This window comes from Lissotriton vulgaris, chromosome 2_1 (assembly GCF_964263255.1).
Source record: "Lissotriton vulgaris chromosome 2_1, aLisVul1.2, whole genome shotgun sequence".
NCBI lineage: Eukaryota > Metazoa > Chordata > Amphibia > Caudata > Salamandridae > Lissotriton > Lissotriton vulgaris.
In genome coordinates this window covers 1664385830-1664405861 of record NC_141687.1, presented here as the reverse complement: position 1 = coordinate 1664405861, position 20032 = coordinate 1664385830, and the positions used below count along the sequence as shown (strand labels likewise).

Sequence of the window (20032 nt, the reverse complement as noted above, 5' to 3'; positions counted from 1 at the left end):
TACTGAGCGATGCACACAAGCAAATGTTCACAACCAGTCCACAATCTGACGCAGATTAACCAGAAGTGCAATGAAAATATACACGCAAAAGTCTGCAGAATCCAGAGCCCTGATTTCATGGGGCTGCCCAAGACCTGTCAAAATTAAAGTCACTCTCAAACCACACTCCTTACATACCAGCAACTGGAAAGCAACAGAAAATCACCTCTACAAATCAGCCTTCAACTTGACAACCCCTCAACCCGACTTCAAATCTCAGGGTACACACTGCACTCCATCACTAGCTAATAAAATGTAAATGCCCATAACCCACTGATTTCATTCCACAGATACCAGTGTAGTGCATTACATTGCACCTTAAAAAGCTACACTGAACAAATAAGTTGTCTTTGTTTTGAAGTACTAATGCACAAATCGCCAAAAGACAAATTGCTTTCATATTGTTCTCAGTCACGACTCTAGGTTGAGACTACATCCTCTCCTGATTTTTCCATGTCTGATGCTTGCTTACTATAAGGCCAGATTGGAGAGAAAACCCCCCAGCTGTTGTACTTAGCCCTCGAGCTAATATAATTCAACAAATTGGGCGGCAAGGGCCTTTCCTATCACATAGGGAGAGAAGAAACCCCCGCAATTGATTAGAGGTGCTGTGTATTATACAGGGGTTTCAGACAACACAGCAAAAGAAGCGATGTAAGAGGAAATTAATATTACGTGTTTTATCACATACAAGTAAGAGTTCAAACAGATGCCCCATATGCTATAAAGCCATTGAGGTGCTGACCCCATCTTAAATGTCCCTGCGTACCACTAAAGCAGAAACTGCGTAAAGGTCTTTACTGCCATCAAACTAAATAAGACTCATCAATGCAACCCTTACAATAAGGTATTTTAGAATATAAATTAAGAGCATACGATAATTAGCACCTTCCCTTACATTAAAAGAATTCCAAAGGCAGTATTTCAAATCGTATGGGGGCTGTAAGTGTGGAGACATGTTATGAATGCTGATTATAGTGGGGTTAATGAAGAGGCGTTTTAAGTTTCCATATCAAACTCAATGAAAATATGACAAAAGTGTGCGCGCCGTTGTTACAAAAACGCTTCCTGCGGGCCTGTGCAAGGAACTGCTTCTTGTTATGTCACCCTGATTCACCCACCAACAACATGTACATGCGACTAACAGCATGAAAAGGCAGCAGCGAATCCTGACACGACCTGATTTTCTGCTGGTTCTCCCTAGGGGTAAAGGATGTAGAAGCATTGCATGCTCAGTACGGGTCCCTTTCTTGGGATGCGCGTTGGTTAGGAGAAGGGTGAAAGGACAGGAGGAGGAAGTTTCAGGTCATCACCAACTGACAAGACGACGAAAGAGAAAAAAAAATCCAAGCAAAGAATGGGAGGGGGCTGCTCCACCCTAGGAGGGCCTTAGACCGCAGCTGAGGGAATGAAGACAGGATGGGCAGACAGGCAGACATTAACAGCAACATGTACTTATTTACAGTACGCTTGCTTCAGGATGAGGGGGGACACATTAAAGCGAAGACTTGCAGTAAACCAGAGATCATTCAAAGAGGTACGGTTTAGAGCAAAGGTGATGAGCATTTTGGTGGCACTGCACAGAGAGGAGTGGCGCACAGCGAACGTGTGCATTAAACAGTAAGTGGTAATTTGTAGGGAGGGACAGAGCATTTGGAAGGTGTACTGGGACGTAAACAGGGAAGAATAATGGCATGGGACTATAAGGGGGCGTACAGTACACAGTGAGGAGAAACTATACACTGGGAGAGACACGGAACAGCGATAATGCACTGCTTAGGGTGGGGACATGCAGCTTGAGTGGGTACGGGGAAGTGGAAAGGAGAGGAGTGCATAGGCTGGGGGCAGCAAAGGAGGTCAGTGGAGAGGGGAAGATAAAGGTCTGAAAGGAAGGGCAGTGGAAGTAAAAAGGCATACTGCACGGAGGAAGTGGATGTGTAATGTACAACAGAGGGAAGTGGATGTGCTGTGCATAAGGAAGTGAATGTGAAGAGCATGAGGATGTGCATATGCGGTTCACTCTCATAGACTGTCAAAAGCACTTATAGGTCGCAGCAAAACACCCACCATAGCAATATTTACAACGCTGAGCTCCAACCGACCTTAACACCACAGCCCGCACAACTTATGATGGATGGGGAAGGGGGCGGCTGGACGCAGAAATGGTATCGTAAAATGCCTGACACCATCCCCTCCTTCCGTTCCCCGTGCCACTGACTGTGTACTCACCCATGGTGTCCCCCCGGGTGGAGGGCGGCGTGCAGAGAGGGCAGCAGAGAATGGCAGCGGCTGGGAAGGAGAAGGAGGCGGTGTGTGATTACTCCAGGCTCTGCTCCTGCCTCAGCTGCGGGGTCGCGCGCCGCCATGGACGGCGGCTGCACGCGAGCACTGGCACGCAATCCCATCATCAGCTGAGGGCGAGAAGCTCCAGTGACAGGGCGAGGAGAGCGCGCACGTACGGACGCGTGAGAGGCAGGGGCGGTACGCGACTGGGGCAAGCCTGGTGTGTTCGGTTGAGAGAGGGTGCCCCTCCTTAGGGGCTTGGCGACTTGTTGGGGGCCTGTAGACGACTGTGCACCTGCCCGTCCTGGTGCAGGACAGTCTGCCCAGTGCTCACCCTCATTTGGCGAACGTCACCATATTTAAACAAGGGAGCGCGAAGACATGCCGAGACGAGGTAGGGGATGGCGGCGGGGGGGAGGTGTTCTGTATGTGTGTGTGTGAGTGTGTGTATGCGTGGCGGGGGGGGGTCTGTATGTGTGTGTGTGCGTGCGAGTCTGCTTCCAAGGAGCCATGTGAGACAGGAAGCGCACGTGACCTGATCCGTTTACGCGCGCATGCACATCACTTGTCTCCTGTCTCCCTTGACTCCTTGAAAGCAGAAATGATTGCAATAGAGTCTCGGAGCAACAATCGCTTCGCGATCGTTTCTCTAGGCACGGAGATAATAAATGATTTGCTCTGAATGACAACGTGTTAAGCTTGCGCCGGGATTCAAATCTGATCAGGTTTGGCTTTCGTGTTGGTGGTGCGATACTATTTGTTGGCGCCCTTCACCGGCGAGAGTCTTTAGGAAGGCCCTCGTTATTAAAAGCTCTAGAGTTCATGCTTTGGAATTAGGAAATTGAGCTTCTGGGAGGGGGGGCGTGTCAGCATCTGAATGGTGTTAAATAGGCCCTAGCACATTCTGGATAGAGGCGAAGGGACACTAAAGAAACAGATCGTATAGGGGGAGGAGTTTGATATAGTTCTGAGAGAATGACACAGTCCGGGGCAGACAGAACTGAGGTTTAGGCAGTTTGTCATGGCCGATGCAGGCAGTTTCAGCTGGCACAGGCAGAGATGTTTGAGGCAAGCAGACTTGCATTTGAGGTAGCCTGAGTAAGCAGAAATGTATGGGGGAAGCAGGAATAGGCGCAGCTAAGCCAGCAGCATTTTCAGACGAGGAGAACTGCAGATGAAGGAGATAAGATCACATTTGTGGACAGGAACCTGAGGCAGTGAGGAGGCTGGTTGCTTGAGCGCCATCTGCACTAGCTCTAGGCAAACTATTTAAACAGTTCACTCGAATTTCGTGAACAAGCCGGGGCATCACTGCTCTTTGACAGAAGTGCATACACTCACACTTTGCTGTTTTAAAGGACGTTACAGGCATGTTGTGTGTTCGTGAAGTGCGTTGCAGCTTACAGAGGGCCTCAGTCTGAGTGTTGAAGTAACTAAACTCTCACCTCACCATCCCTTCCTCTCTATCCAACTCCCCATTTTATCTGTCTTCTCCACTATAAGTTTGGTTCATTTTCTTGCATTCACTTATTCTCTTTTTCTCTCACAGCATTATCGCTTCAATATTTACCTACCTCTGTCTCTTACATTATTTCATCTCGCTGTTCCTTCCCTTCATCTTTCTCTCTGTACACCACCGTTTTCCTTTCTCTCCCTCCTCCCCTTATATTCTCTCCTAATTCCGAAATTCCATTTCTTTTTTTCTTTTTTTTTTTTTTTTTAAAACCTTTATTTATCAAATGCACATTACACAGCTTCTGCCTACAACCCTTTTGGGCCGGCCGCTATGACAATCGGTCAAAGAGTAGAACACATTATACTGCGAAGAAGGCTGCATCGCGCTTCTTTATGGTGTAGTGCATAAAGCAACAATTAAAGGATATTAAAGGTTCAATTTTGTGATTTTGTCGAAATTAAACAAACAGCGAAAAACAAACACATGGTAGAGCAGTAGCAAGTTCACAGGAGGGGAGGAAAAGCGGGAAACAATATACAAGAATGGAAGCAAGTCTACTAGGGGAGGGGAAGGATGAACGGGAGTGAAGGATGGAAGGTAATGAGAGGAACGTAAACTATGGGGAGGAGGGAATGGCGTCTGCGTAATCAAGTGGTGGGGTACAAATGTCACCCCGGTATTCATTCCATTGCGCCCAGATTCTATTCCACTTCCTAGGGCGACCCCGAACCTCATACACAGTCTTCTCCCGAAACATGCAACAATCCATGTTATCTTTCCAGGCACTGAGTCTAGGCGGTCTGTTGGAACCCCAAAACTGTGCTATGTCCCTTTTGGCTACCATGTTGCCCAGGTGATCCAGAAAGTATGAGCAGCCGTACAGTCCGTAGGCTCCCACACATTAAGCAGGCAGCGCCTTGCCTCAGGAAGGAAGGGGACCCCAGTAACACGTCCCATCACATCGTGGACCCTAGACCAAAAAGCAGAGACAACCGGGCATTCCCACAAAATATGAAGAAAAGTACCATTCATACCAGAGCTACGTCTACATAATCCATCTGTCGCAAGCCCCATTCGTACCAGACGCATACCAGTCACATACACGCGGTGGAGGATCTTTAGTTGCACAAAACGGAGCCGAGCCGGAATAGCCACCTCCTTGGGGAAGAAATTGCCATTTGCCAATCTTCGTCATCCAGTTCGAGCCCATCCGCCACCCAGGAGGCCCGAAGCTTCTCCAGAAGGTCAGCTCTATTGTTAAGTGTTTTATAAATTAAGGAAATCGTACTGTCCGGGACATGGCCATCAAGAATACGATCTTCCAACGGAGACGCCTGGGGGATGTCAGTCCCGGGGGGAAAGGCGGAGAATAGGGCATATCTCACCTGAAGATATCGAAAATGCTCCTTATCATCCAATTGATATTCCACCTTTAGGGCTTCAAAGAATTTCACTGTTCCTCTGGCCCAAAGATCCTCCACCTTGCTAATCCCAATCATATCCCATCTATCAAATCCTTTCGTCCGCCACAGGTTGCCCAGCCGCTCAGAATCATACAGCGGGGTCATACGCGTCAATCTGCCGCCCCATCCTGTAGCCTCATTCGCATCCTTCCAGGCACGCACAGCACATTTCGTGGGACCAGTCAAAAGACGGAGTGGTGACTTCGAGTATAGAGCTCTATTGAAGTTGCCGCCCGGCAACAGGAATTTATCCATAGCAAAAGCGGGAGCGGGTCCCGGGGAATACGTCACATGGTTAATTGCACTTAATTGTGAGGCCCAATAATAGTCTGATGTCGGGCAGAGCAATGCCGCCATCATACCAGGGAAGCGTAAGTTTTGATAAGGCAATACGGGTGCGTCCGTCCCAAATCAATTGCCTCTGTAGGCCTTCAATCTCACGGAAATAGCGAGCGGGGACAGGATCAAAAAAATTCTGCAAGGCATATAGGAACCTGGGAAGCGACATTTTTTTAAAAAGTGCCGCTCGTCCCAATGGAGACCAGGGCAATTCATGCCATCGCCGCACATCCTGTTTGAGGCGACGAAGGGGATCGTAAAGATTACGATCGTATCGCACTGAGGAGTCCTTGGAAATGAAAATCCCCAAATATTTAAAACCATCCTCCACCACCTGGATAGGAAACCTACGGGGCAGCGGAGGCAATACCCCCGCTATAACATAGACACATGACTTGGTCCAGTTGATAACGAGCCCGGAGCTCTTACCAAAGGAGGTGAGAACGTCAAAGAGCACGTTTAAAGACTTCTGGGGTGAGGTGAAATATAGAAGGATATCGTCCGCGTAAAGCGAGACGCGATCCTCCAGATCCGGTGCCCACCGGATCCCTTTAATCGAGGGCTCCCATCGAAGCCACGCTGCAAGGGGTTCCAATGCCAATGCAAAAAGAAGTGGGGAGAGCGGGCACCCCTGACGGGTGCCACGTCCCAATGGAAATGAGTCGGAGCCTCTGCCGTTCACCACGACTTGGGCTAACGGTTGCTCATATAGAAGCCGCACCCATGCGATGAAACTAGGGCCAAACCCTAACTTGGAAAGGGCCGCCCACAAATATGGCCACTCTATGGTGTCGAAGGCCATTGTAGCATCCAGGGAGGCCACCACTGCAGGCTCAGTGAGAGTTCCAGCTCTCGCGAGAACGCTGTGGAGTCTACGAAGTTTAAGAGCTGTGTTTCAATGGGGTATGAAACCGGACTGATCCGGATGGATCAAGTCACAGATTACAGACAATAGACGATTAGAATGGCCAGAATTTTGGGCTCGGCATTGAGCAATGAGATGGGGCGATAAGAGGTGCAACGGTCACGAGGCTTGCCATCCTTGTAAATGACCACTATGGTAGCCAAGCGCTGTTCAGACGGAAGGACGCCCGCCTCAAATGCATCCAGAAACCTAGTGCGCAAGTGGGCAGCCATTTTGTCCGGTCGGAGTTTATAGAGCTCGATAGGCAAACCATTGGGTCCCATCGCTTTGCCCGATCGCAAGGACCTAATGGCAAGAGCGATCTCATCCACTGTAATAGGAGCCTCCAGGGCCAATCTATCCTCCTCTGAGACACAGGGTAGTGCAATGTCACGCAAAAGTAAACGTGAGTCGGCCTCATCACGGTCACTCACTGAACTGTACACTGTTCGGAAATGATCCACGAAACATTCAACAATCTCACCGGGATCAATCACACATTCACCAGTCTCACGGGTGATAACGGGCACCACGCGGTTCATTCTTTCAGCCTTGTCCAGCCATGCCAGGAGTTTACTAGCCTTGTCACCCACATCATACAAACGGCCCAGCTGATTCATACGCATCACCTTAGCAGCATCAGTCACAAAGGCTCTATAATCTGCCTGCTTCAGTTCTAAAGAGTGCAGAAGTGCAGGCGTATCATCTCCTCTCCACTTTCGAGCGTAGTTATTTCGGTCTCAAGGGCCAATACAGCCTCCCTCCTAGCCTTCCTGTCAGCTGCAATAAGGGACAGCGCGGAACCCCGTATAACAGTTTTGAAGGCCTCCCACAAAACCGTAGGGGAAGCAACCGAACCCACATTCTCATCAAAGTAACAATCAATCGCCTTAATCAAATCCGAGCGGAGCCGAGGGTTCCTAAAGTGCCAGGGTGGAACAGGGGGAACTCTGCCTCCGGAAAGACCTCCCACCGAAACCTCGAGTAACACGGGGGAATGGTCTGAAATACCCCTGGGGAGATGACTGACTTCACGCACCAAGGATAAGTTAGCAGTCAGCATAAAAAAATAATCAATCCTTGAGAGGCTGCCATGAGCTCCAGAGTGGAAAGTGTATTGGGTTTGTGAGGGGTGCAGCGACCGCCAAACATCTACCAACCCGAAGGTTTCCGTCAAGTCAGTCAGCCACATCTGTGACAATGGCAGAACTCTAGGGGGCAGCCGATCACACTCGCCCGACATCACTGAATTGAAATCCCCACCTATGATCAGGAGTCCATCTGGAAGCCCCAGGAGAGTCTTACCAAGGTCAGCATAAGTGGTAGCCTGCAGTCCCGGGGGAACATAAACAGCAACAATTACAATCAGCTTCCCTTCCCATCTCCCCGAGACAGCAGCATAGCGACCCCGATCATCAAGGGTGACATCGTCTATTTCAAGGGCCAAAGAGGATTTCACCATTATACCAACCTCTCGGGAGCCGGATGTAAAACCAGCGTGAGCAACAAGTCGATAACCTCGGCGGTCAAGAGCTTTACAGGCATTCCCAATCAAATGGGTTTCTTGGAGTAAAACAACATCAGGGGAATGACGTCTTATAAATTGCAACACAATACCACGTTTGATCCTGTCTCCCAAACCATTAACGTTCCAGGATAGAACCTTCACGTCACCCCCTCCCCCCCCCCCCATCCCAGAAAGAGTCCCAACCCACCCCCTCCCGGAACCTCAGGGCAAGGATGCATACAAGCGATACAGTACCATGTGAAAAGAGAAACATAGAACACAAAACATAACCAAGTCCCCACCTCCCACCCCCCAACCAAGAACCCGTTACAACACCCCCCACCCTGCACCCCTGCTGACTAAGAAGCCACCCCAAACTGCAGTGTGCCTATCGCCCCATCTGAATCTACACAAAGAACCCCTGAGGAGGAAGGGAGAAACTACCCCAACCCGCCCCACCCCGGGCATAAAGGTGAAAGCACATGATAGAAGTTACTCTGCAAAAGTTACGGTCCAAAATCGGACCTCAGGAACCAAAGTTATTCCTGCGCTGTTGCACCTCCGTCCGCGCCTCCGGGGCCCCCGCTCTCGGCATCGTCCTTTGGCAACGAGTCCAACCAGTCACTGGCACTGTCCGGTTGATCAAAGAAGAAAGCACGTTCCCTGTATTCGATACGTAGGCGAGCGGGGAACAGCATTGCATATTTAAGTCCCAAATCTCTCAGGCGACGTTTCACACCCAGGAATCCGGATCGTTGCCGCTGTACTTGAGGAGTAAAGTCAGGGTAGATGGAGATGGAGCTGTTATCGAACTTCAGCGGGCCGTGCTTGCGAGCGGCCTGAAGAATGGCACCCCTGTCCCGAAAGTGAAACAGCTTAGCAATAATAGGCCTCGGGAGTCCCCCCGGCTTAACCTGTCCACCTGGGAAGCGGTATGCAAGCTCGACCGCAAAAAACTTACTGAGGCCTGCGGGAGCAAGTTTAGCAACAATTAATTCCTCGACCAGTAAATTGATCGAGGCAGCACCACTGTCCTCCGGCACCCCGACCAGGCGGATGTTGTTTCGTCGGGCCCTGTTATCGTACTCCTCCATACGTCTAGTTAGCAGGTCCTGCGATGACCGCAGATTCCCAATCTCAGACTGCGCTTCCGCCATATCCGTCACCAGACTGGTAGCTTTCAGGTCCAATGCCTTGACCCTCTCGTTAGTTTTAGCTAAATCGGCTCGAATAAGGGTAACATCGACCGCCACCGTGTCTATCTTGGACACGATGGCCTCGTATTGCTGACCCATATCAGCCTTGAGTCCTGCAATGGCGGGAAATTCCATTTCTATATTTTTGTTTGTTTCTTTGTCATTCATTCTCTCTCGCTCACTAATTATCTTACTCCCAATTTCTATCTCTCTGTCTCTTTCATTTAAATATTTATTGGGATACTTTCCACACACACACACTCTTGGATCGAAATAGGTCGTGGAATTTGGTGCACATACTCTATGCTAACTTGAATAGCCCCGGTTGCCCCCATGCCCCCATGCCCCCATACGATCCAGACTCTCCTTGGGTAACAGAAGTTTGTTCCCTTTGGGCATAGAATGAATAGCCATATGTGTGATGAGTGTACAGTTGGGTTTAGCTTCCCTTAAAAAACAAGCATTGGCATAGCCAACGGGTCTCTCCTTTGGGACCGTATGTGTTTAGCCATGCAACAGTTGATATTGTTGCACCAAGGGTATTATGCTGCATAACTAAATACTTATAAGGTCCCAAAGGCGAGACCTATTGGCTATACCAATGCTTGTTCTAAACTGCTACGTACTGAGTATTCCGAGCCTGACAAAAGGGAATATTCACAGCATGAGACTCTATGAAGGATACCAATGTTGCTATGGTTACAAGTAAGTAACAAACTTCCTCTCAGGAAACTAAATAAGAAAACCACTACAGAGAGATTGAAGATGGCATGTTATCAGAGGTACTAAATATTGCTCTTCCAGAGGGCGTTCTTTTCACCTTATTCTCACATAAAATGTTTTGAATGTATTAGTGGCTGCCTTTAGTCCGAACCAGAATTGTTCTTATTGTGGCTCACAGATGGAAAAGTTAATTTGATGACATTTACATTTTACCTGGACAAGTGGCTCAACCGATATTTTCTATGACTATGCTTATGAATTCTCTTGCTAGATCAAATAACTCCTTCTCGGGCTTCTTCACGTTCATTGAGATAAGGTGTGCCTGGTTCATCAAACTAGAATATGTCTAGGTATTGAGAAAGAACTAACTCAACTTTACCTCCATGTAGCGAGATTTCTTGCACTTGCACAGAGCCCGAGCTAAGGACCAAGACAACATCTATTAGGTAACTTTGCTAACTAAATTGATATCAGCCAGTAAAAACGTGGTTGTTTCTATAGCCTGTGGCTTGACAATTGGTTAAACGCACTTCACTACCCCTTCATGAAAACCAGGACGAGAGGAAACACCCTTCATTCTGTGTTTAAAAACAGTCGATTTTTTTTTTTCCGAACAAATTTGCCTATGAGGTGACTGACTTCATCTGCCAGTCATTGCAAAGTGGGATCCAACTTAGTGCTGATATCTTTCCTAAAAAGAAAATGCCTGATAAATGCAGTCCTTGGAAGAGAGTTGGGGTGTGTTTTGATGATGTGGACTGAGTTTTGTAGCTTGAGCCTTCTCCCATGTTAAGCAGACAGTAAAGTCATGAATAATGTTAAACGCACTGTAAAGTAGTGAAGATCTATTGTAACATGAAGATTTTAAAGGGAAGCCTGACTGTGACAGTAAAACATTCTCAGTTGGTGAATAGGAGCATCATGGCTATGCTGGGAAGCAAATGTTGCAGATAGGTAACTTTTACTTTTTCAGCTTTGTTCAAATTGCTGGTGGTCTTATTGTCAATTATTTTCTTCTTTTTCTCTTGATCATCATCTTTCCTCTCTTACATTTTCCCATCCTCTCATTTTGTCTACTCTCCCCCGACCCACCCTTCAAACTCTCCACATTGTTGGTCATCACCCCTTGTCTTTTTTCCTCCATTCTACCATCTCTTATACATAGTCTTCCTCTTAATTCCATTAGTGCGCAGGTGGAACTACCACCATTTCTGGAGAAGGTGAAACAAAGGGCCAATGATGCATTTGCCCGCCAGCAATGGAGCCTCGCCATCGAGCTGTATAGTCAAGCCACACAGAAAGCCCCTCGCAACGCCATGTTATATGGCAACCGTGCTGCCGCCTACATGAAGCGGAAGTGGTAAGAGTGCTTGGGTGGGGTAGCAATAAAAGTCCTGAGGGTTTAACAGTACACTGTATGTTGGTGAATACATTAAAGGGGGTTGAGGTGATCCACCCGAACTGAGCCCATAATGCTGTTAGGAGAAGCACATTTAGGGGAAAAGTAGTACCTTGCTTGTTAATTATTCTCTAAGGAGGATATGTTGAGGACTATGAGAACCTGAGGCACTGAAACCATAACAGAGGGTGTGGTCTAGGGAAATGTCGATTAGGTGGGAGCATGTAGACTATGGCGTGATGAATTGGCTATGAAAAACAGTATATTATGTTAGATAGGATGTTGAGGCATACATATATATTTGTATGCATATATTTATATAAGTTTTTATTTAATTAGGGTTATTAAAAGAACAGGCAGGTTCAGTGTTGGACTCTTGAACAGATTGCTTGAGATATTGTATATGATTTAATTAACAATTGAAGCATAGAACAAGTGTCATCTGCAGTTTAACTTTTACAATAAGGGATTGACTGTTAGGAATCGGGTAGTCCCTTGTTTATGATCATGCCTTGTGATCGCATGACTGGGAAGTAGGATAAAAGGTGGTCCTACCTTTAGCTCGATGCTTGATATCTGCCAGTGTTTGGATTTCTACCCTGGTTGTTGGCTGTCGTTTTGCTGCTGGATCGAGTTCTTCCCTGCTGATTGAATCCCTCATTCCTTTTGGGCTGTGTCCCTTTTTTCCCCTTCTCACGGGCTCGTGAGAAAGCTTGCCGTTTTTTCCCCTTCATTGAACTGTTCAACCCCCAGCTTAGTTAGAAAGGTGTCCTGGGTTCCCCTCCCGTCCCGTTTTGTTTTCATTTATTCTGCCTTCTCGTTATTTTTCTTTTTGCACGTGTGTCCGGGGGCCCCCGCTCACACGAGCGTTGCACTGAGACATTAATCTCGTCAGAGAAAAGCAACGCGGAGTTCAAACGGAGCGCCGGCTGTTCCAGCGCGTCTTCGCTGGTGCCGCTCTCCGCTTCGTTTTTAGCGGAAGTGACGTTTTGGGTCACTCCGCGAAGGCAGCGCTGGGTTTGATTAGGACTCGGCGTGAGTTGTAATTGTGTCCTCTGTTCCTTGTAGAAGATTCGAAGGGGTTTTTTAGGCGGTGTCCTTTTTTCCCCTTCTTGGCCATTATTCTTTTGTTTATTTTTCTTTGGCTTAGCGACGACAGCGTCCTCTCCTCCCCTGCAAGTCACATTACCATTATTGCAGGAACTGGAGTGCTGTGCCTATTTAAACTGAACTCCTATTCTTTACGAAGCAAAGCCTGCACAGTAAAGCGGTAAGAGGGGATTGACTGTTTTCCAGGGCATGATCATGGAGGGTTGGTGGTTTATCTGTCAGCAGTGATATATGAAGGGATTGTTTTGTTTCTCCTATTACAGTTTGGTGCAGAAACGTAAAGCAGGAGGGAGCTGTCTTCTTTTTGTCGCCAAGGGTGGAAGACTTGGTGTCTTTTCAACATTACCACCCTCTTTTCGGGTCCCCTGGTGCCCACATAGTGTTTGACCTGTGGGGGTCCACGGGGCTGGTAAAGGGGATTGGTGCATGCTACGTCCCTGCAGTGCTTGGGCCAGTGGGAATCTAACATTGACAATGTTTGAGTCCAAAATATACTTTGTATGTATATAGCACAATGATACACTTGAGTGTATTGCTTTTCAGGTGGCGTTAGCTGTTATTTGCATGTATTACTCTATTTATGGATGTATTAAATGATTTAATGGATGCCTTTTCTTCCTTTTATGCCACAGTTTCATGTTTTTAAGAGAGGTAGAATGGATGAATCTGCTACCCTGGCAGAGGAAATAATGGTGTTAGCCTGAAAATTGACAGCATAAATTAAAAACACGTGGAACAGAGCGGAGTACTTGTCCATGTTAGTGAATCTAAATGTCAGATGTCTACTTTTTTTTGGGAACTGCTCATCCCAGTCAAGTTGTTCATGTTTCCACAACATCAGAGAGAAAATATAGTTGGTACCTCTTCCTTTCGAATTGATCTATGCTTCAGAGGAGTAGCCTGAACACATCTTAACAAGCCAGAGACAGCTGCCATTAGCTCCTTAAGCCCTGAGGCTTCCCACCGCCCCAGTACTGAGCTCTTTTTAGGTCTGGCAATTTGACTAAATCTATATACAATATATTTATTGTGGCTTTCAGCCATCCTGCTTCATCTATTAGTCTGCTATTCACCATATTTTCTCACTTAATTATGCTTTGTATAATCCCACAAAAATTCAAAAACTACATCAATCATGGTCATCAACATTTTACACCTCCTTAATAACAATAATACTGCACGTAATCAACATAGTCATTTCATGCTAGTGCACATTATATTCTGCACCTAGAGAAGGTTGTTGCTGTGAACCAATGGAGCGCAAGTGGGCCAAAAAACAAACTTATCTCGAATTGCAATAATTCCCGCCATCTTTAAATGTGCATATTGTGATAATTCAACTTAGACCAAATAATCATAAGGTGCATTTATTAGATCATAAAAAAATATTGCACCACCTTAAATGGAAATAAAATGTCACCAAAATAAATCTACTCATGCATTTCTATTTACTGTAATGTCCATTTCACTCAGACTCTGTACAGCTATTCCAATACATCAATGAAGCCCAAGTAGGCAAAATTACTTACCACAGTATGTTCACTGCCTTCCAAAACTACTTTGTAAATGAATTAGTCCATCCTGCCTTATCTCCATAGTCCTCTCTCCCAGGCTAAGACTGTAAAAAAAAAATATTTTAAAAAGTAATACAAAAGCAAGTTAAAATTAAACATGAACAACAAATATATGGCAGTTAAATATATTGCAGCTACAGATTGAAAAAATCACAGGTGCATATACATTTCTTCATCAATATTCAAACCAAATGGTTCCTTGGAGTCCATCTCCAGAATATACCTAGACTCCAACTTTCTAAGATCTTTTTTTCTGTACCATCTCCCCACCGCCGCCCCCATACCCTACTCCATCCCCTCCTAATCTTCAGTGGTACACTGTCAATACCAGTATATTTCACAGGGCTGAATGAAATTACTCAGAATTTGGCAGAAAGCTAGACCTCTGTCCAGAAGGTGTGCTTTTTTGTAATTTGTTATAAAATGGTTAAAAATGTATGTAGATTTCATACAGTGGCGGATCTGCAGATCCTTCCTTGCTGTGATTGGTTGACTGTGACTAATTGCGGTGGGTGTGCAAGGCTAACCATGCGTTCTGATTTGCTGGTCGCATCGTGAATGAAAAGTTGAGCCTACCATCTTAGGATTCTGGACTCTGTTCCTGAGTCCTAAAAACAAAAGTAAACAAGGCAGAAGTGACCCCCTGGGCCTTGTGCGAGGTCCCAGAGGGACAACCCTGGCATCAAAGTTAAAAATAGAATATTCTTTTGCCTGTTACAGGGATGTGCTGATCCACCACTCATCGGCGCCCCATGCAGATTTCCAGTGGATCTGCGAATCCGATGGACAGCAAGAAAAAATAATCAAAGCAGGATGTTGAGCTCTTGTGGCCTTAGACATCCTACTTTACATTGAAAAAAGTCGAATTTCACTGAAACTTAATGTTTTAAACAAACTAAACCACTGAATTCTACCAGTTATAGTTATCTCAAGTACCTATAACTCATGCCCTAAAGTAGCTATAACTTGCACTGTTTATGCCTAGCAATGGAATTAATGAAAATAGAGCACAGTATTTGTAAACAAAAATATGGTAATCATTCAAAAATGAAAATTTCACGAGTCACTGAAAGAGAATGGAGACCTCTATAAGTCATGTGGGACTCTGCAGAGTTGTATTAGCATCAACAAGCATGATCAACTGCAATTATGGAACACCAGCTGTTAGACATTAAAGGATTCTAAAGGAAGAAATGACTACACTTTGATGCAGGGCACACTTTTTGAGATAGCACTGTGACTGAGTTGTGTTCTGACCTGTGACCGTTTGATTATAGTGTACAGGCATTTCCCCCAGTGCCACTTGAAGAGTAACATCCTCCTCGGAGACGGCGGTGCCGCCTCAACACCGTCACTGCCCAGATCGCTTCATCCTGATAGACCCGCCTTCCCAGAGGGGTTTGATGAGGAGGGCTGTGGCCTCCTGAAGGAAAAACCTGGACGAGGTGCTGGGTGTTGTCATTGCTCTGGACACCTCTGGGTCCTACCACAGAGAAAAAGAGTGTCTTTCGCTGTGGTGATGCGAAAAGCAGAGTTCCTTGACCTACAGCTACCCACTGAGGAAAAGCCAACGTCTTGACGGAGGTGCTTCAACCAAGAGTAAGCTCTGCATAGCTCCTGATCCCCTTTAATGAGGCCCTCACTTATGTTCTTCTAAGAGCCTGGGCTCATCCCTGCATGGGGGCTCCAGTAAACAGGATGATTGCCCATCACAATGGCACTTCCCCTGAAACCCTGCCTTCCTCACCCAGCATCCCGCTGAGAGCCTAGTGGTGCAGGCCTCGACTGCTAAACCTAATGCAAGTGCATTACCTACCACTCTACTAGACAGGAAATCAAAGAGGCTGGATGCCTTTGGGAAGATGTTCTTTTCTTCTACCAGCCTGGCATTGCTGTACTCATACCTTTTGGGAATTGGTTGCGCAGCTGCTTCCCGAAGAGGGCTGAGACATCTTGAACCAAGTGCTGATAGATGGCCAGGAGGCAACAGAGTTCACCATTCATTGTGGTCCAGTAACCACTGACTCAATAGCCAGGACCATGGCTTTAACTGTGGCACTCCGACACCATGTCTGGCTGAGATTTATGGGGTCTTCAGGGGATTTCCGATCTTCCATAATAGACATGCCCTTGGACGGCTCCCACCTATTGGGTAAAATATCAGACCCGGCGCTGGAGCGCTTTAATGATAATTGTGGATCCCACAGAGGACTTCGAACCCACACCAGAGTACTGTACAGTACTCTGCCCCTCCGGCTGCCACAGCTTCCAAACCTCTTTTGGGGTTCCTCAACACAGCACACCTATCCATTGGTACATGATCAGGCACCACCTGCTCTAGTTGCAAGCAGTAACCTCTGACAACTGGGTGCTCCAAATTGTGCAGCAGGGTTATGCCCTTCCGTTTTTGGAAACTCAGCCTACCTAGCCAGTGTCCTCTGAACGGCTGCTAGAGCCAGAAGAGATGGTGCTCCGTCAAACGCAGACTATGCTGGCCAGAGGAGCCATTGAGTGGGATCCAGCATCGGAAGTAGGGAGTGGTTGTTATTCCTGCTACTTTCTGGTTCTGATGACCTGATGCAACCTGCAGGTAAGGCATGCTCAATGGCATAAGCGGGCTCTGCAGTGGCATCTGAAGTCTCAGGTGGGACAGTTGAATCTCTTCGGCTTGGTCCAGGTTTCGGAGAAGACTGCAAAAGATATGCAGTGGTGGTTGAAGAACCATGTTTGGATCAGCGGCAGACCTTTCTCCCTTTTCCACCCGGAGCTGACAGTGGTAACTTGCTCACTGCACCATCTGGATTCAAGCAAGCTGGGCCGAAGACAGCTGTAATGCCAGAAACCGGTCCCCGGAAGCTTGTTTCCTTTCCAGTAAAAGAATTGGCTTGGTAGTTTGGTCTGCCCTGTTCCCATGATGCACTGGGCCAGGGACAGACTAATTTGCATGTAGCCAGGTTCTGAGCTGGGATGGTGCAGTGAGCTAAAAAACGGTGATGGATCAAGCCCTGATCTGTTGACTGGGTAGGAGTGTTCTGCTTAATTCAGAGAGACTGTCCATCACCACCCCCTTTTCTGAATCATTTTGTCCACCATAAGCGTGGATGGGTATACTCATATGTGAGTCCCTTGCTCACTGCACCATCAGGATTCAAGCAAGCCGGGCCGAAGACTGCTGTAATGCCAGAAACCAGTCCCTGTACGCTTGTTTCCTTTCCAGTAAAAGAATTGGCTTGATAGTTTGGTCTGCCCTGTTCCCATGATGCACTGGGCCAGGGGCAGACTAATTTGCATGTAGCCAGGTTCTTGACTGGGATGGTGCAGTGAGCTAAAAAACGGTGATGGATCAAGCCCTGATCTGTTGACTGGGTAGGAGTGTTCTGCTTAATTCAGAGACTCTGTCCATCACCACCCCCTTTTCTGAATTAGTGGTAACCAATGCATCACTTCTGGGTTGGAGCAGCCACCTGTGAGAGGTGGAGATCAGAGATTCGGGTCCCAGGAGAAATCTAAGCTCCCTATCGATCTTAGGGAGCTGAGGCCCATCCGCTTGGGATTGAAAGCCTTTGTCCTATAGAGCAAGGAGAGACTGGTTCAGGTGTTCACGGACAACGCCCACCACCACCGTGTATTGCATCAAACCAGGCAGAGTGGAGTTGTGGACACTGTGTGAGGAGGTTATATGACTCTGGACTTGGCTGGAGCACCAGGACATCTTCATGGTTGTGCAACACCTGGCGTAATCTCTGAAAGCCAGGGCAAATAAATTCAACCTTTGATGCCTTGCAGATCACGAATGGCATCTACATTCGGAGGTGGCGTAATATCTCTTCCGAGAATAGGGAGAACTTTGGCTTGATATATTTCCTACTGCTGAGAACATGCAATGTCTGTGCTTCTGCACATTGGTGTTTCCAAAGCAGCTCTTGCTCAGATACGTTCTGCTTACACTGGAAACTGAGACTCCTGTAGACCTTTTCACCAATATCGCGGATCCCACCCTCCCCCCCAGGTTCTCAAGAAGATCAGGATCAACTAGGTCTAAGCCATCTTAGTGGGTCCGGACTGAGCAAGAAGCGTTTGGCATCTATTCTCTGATAAGGCTACTTCTTCAGGAGAACGTTCTGTCACAGCAGCAGGGCAGTGTCCGTCTCCTGAACTTGCACACAATCTATCTTAATGCCTGGAGATTGAGTGGCGACAGTTAAATGCCTTTGATCTTGCTCGAGATTTATGATGTTGTCTTGGCAGCAAGGTGTACCTCGGTAAAAACTGTACACACCTGGCTTTAGGACAAATTTGTGGCTTGGTGTTCCTCACAACATGTTGATCCACTTTCTGTCTCTTTGTCAGAGGCACTGTCGTTGGCGCAGCTAGGCCTTGCTTTGGGCACCGTTTAAGGGTCTATTTCTGCAATCACTGCATTTTCTGTGGTTGCTGGATCGGCCCTCACGGTTTAGTCAACTGTAGTGACACGAGGAATCCAGGAGAAGGCACTAGAGTGGATCATCTCCTTCCTCGCTGGAAGGACACAGAGAGTCCGCCTTCCACCGTTCAGATCTGCAGCCACGAAAGTCATCTGCGGCGTTCCTCAGGGCTCCTCGCTCAGCCCCACCCTCTTCAACGTCTACATGAGCCCCCTTGCGGCCATCGCACGCCAACACAACCTCAACATCGTCTCCTACGCCGACGACACCCAGCTGATTCTCTCCCTGACCAACGACCCCGCCGCCGCCAGAACCAACCTCCACGAAGGGATGAAAGAAGTAGCCGAGTGGATGACGACCAGCCGCCTGAAACTGAACTCCGACAAGACGGAAGTCCTCATCCTGGGTTCCTCGCCCTCCGCATGGGGCGACTCCTGGTGGCCCCCCGCCCTGGGCACCGCACCCAAACCGACAGACCACGCACGCAACCTGGGCTTCATCCTGGACTCCTCCCTCTCCATGACCAGACAAGTCAACGCCGTCTCCTCGTCCTGTTTCAACATCCTGCGCATGCTACGGAAGATCTTCCGGTGGATCCCCAACGAGACCAGGAAGACGGTCACCCAGGCCCTCGTCACCAGCCGACTGGACTACGGCAACGCCCTCTACGCCGGAACCACCGCCAAGCTCCTGAAGAGACTCCAGCGAATCCAGAACGCCTCAGCCAGACTCATCCTCGACGTCCCCAGACGCAGCCACATCTCCGGACATCTGAGAGACCTGCACTGGCTCCCCGTCAACAAGAGAATCACCTTCCGTCTCCTCGCCCACGCACACAAAGCCCTACACGACCAAGGCCTGAGCTACCTCAACAACCGCCTCAACTTCTACGCTCCCAAACGCCACCTCCGTTCGACCAACCACGCCCTCGCCGCCGTCCCCCGCATCCGAAGAGCAACAACAGGAGGTAGGTCCTTCTCCTACCTGGCCGCCAAGACCTGGAACACCCTCCCTACCGACCTTCGCCTGACCCAAGACCACCTCTCCTTCAGGAAGAAGCTCAAGACCTGGCTGTTCGAGCAGTAGCGGCCCCCCCCCCCCCCCCCAAGCGCCTTGAGACCCTCTGGGTGAGTAGTGCGCTTTATAAATGCCTTGATTGATTGATTGATCTTGAAGGATTGCAACATTTGTCCCTCCTTCCTTTTTCATTATGCCCCAGTAGGACCTTAACACCTTCACTGCGGCGGCTATTCCGCCACAGTGCTAAGGGGGTGGGGGGGGGGGGGGGCGGCAGGCCCATGCTGGTGACGGAACCGCTCGGTCACCGGTCGCGCTGTGCTCATGAGGGAGCGGTTCCGTCACGGCCCGGCCCGCTCAATGGAACGCTCAGCGCAGGCGCCGAATCCGCGCAGGCGTCCCGAGCGGGCCGTGACGGAACCGCTCCGTCATCAGCACAGCGCGACCGCGGCTGATGACGGAGTGGTTTCGTCACCAGCAGGGGAGGGGTTAATTTGGTCCTGAGATTTCTTTGGACTCCCCACTCGAGCCCATACACAGCTGTCATCTGAGACTTCTAACTCTTAAGTCGGTCTTTTTTGTGACCATTAGATGAGCC

At 48.2% G+C, this 20032-nt stretch overlaps 1 protein-coding gene across 8 annotated transcripts in view; it reads left to right on the top strand.

Annotated features, from left to right (window-relative positions):
• The window catches only part of WDTC1 (WD and tetratricopeptide repeats 1), a 524512-nt gene that overhangs the window by 349185 nt on the left and 155295 nt on the right, over positions 1-20032 (top strand). For 4 of the 8 annotated variants that reach the window (XM_086957606.1, XM_086957604.1, XM_086957607.1 and 1 more), the window contains one exon: positions 11097-11270. In XM_086957606.1, the coding sequence (XP_086813732.1) occupies positions 11097-11270 (174 nt within the window). Of the gene's footprint in view, positions 1-11075; positions 11271-20032 lie in introns of all 8 variants that reach the window. The other 4 variants (XM_086957601.1, XM_086957600.1, XM_086957602.1 and 1 more) reach the window with 1 other exon arrangement.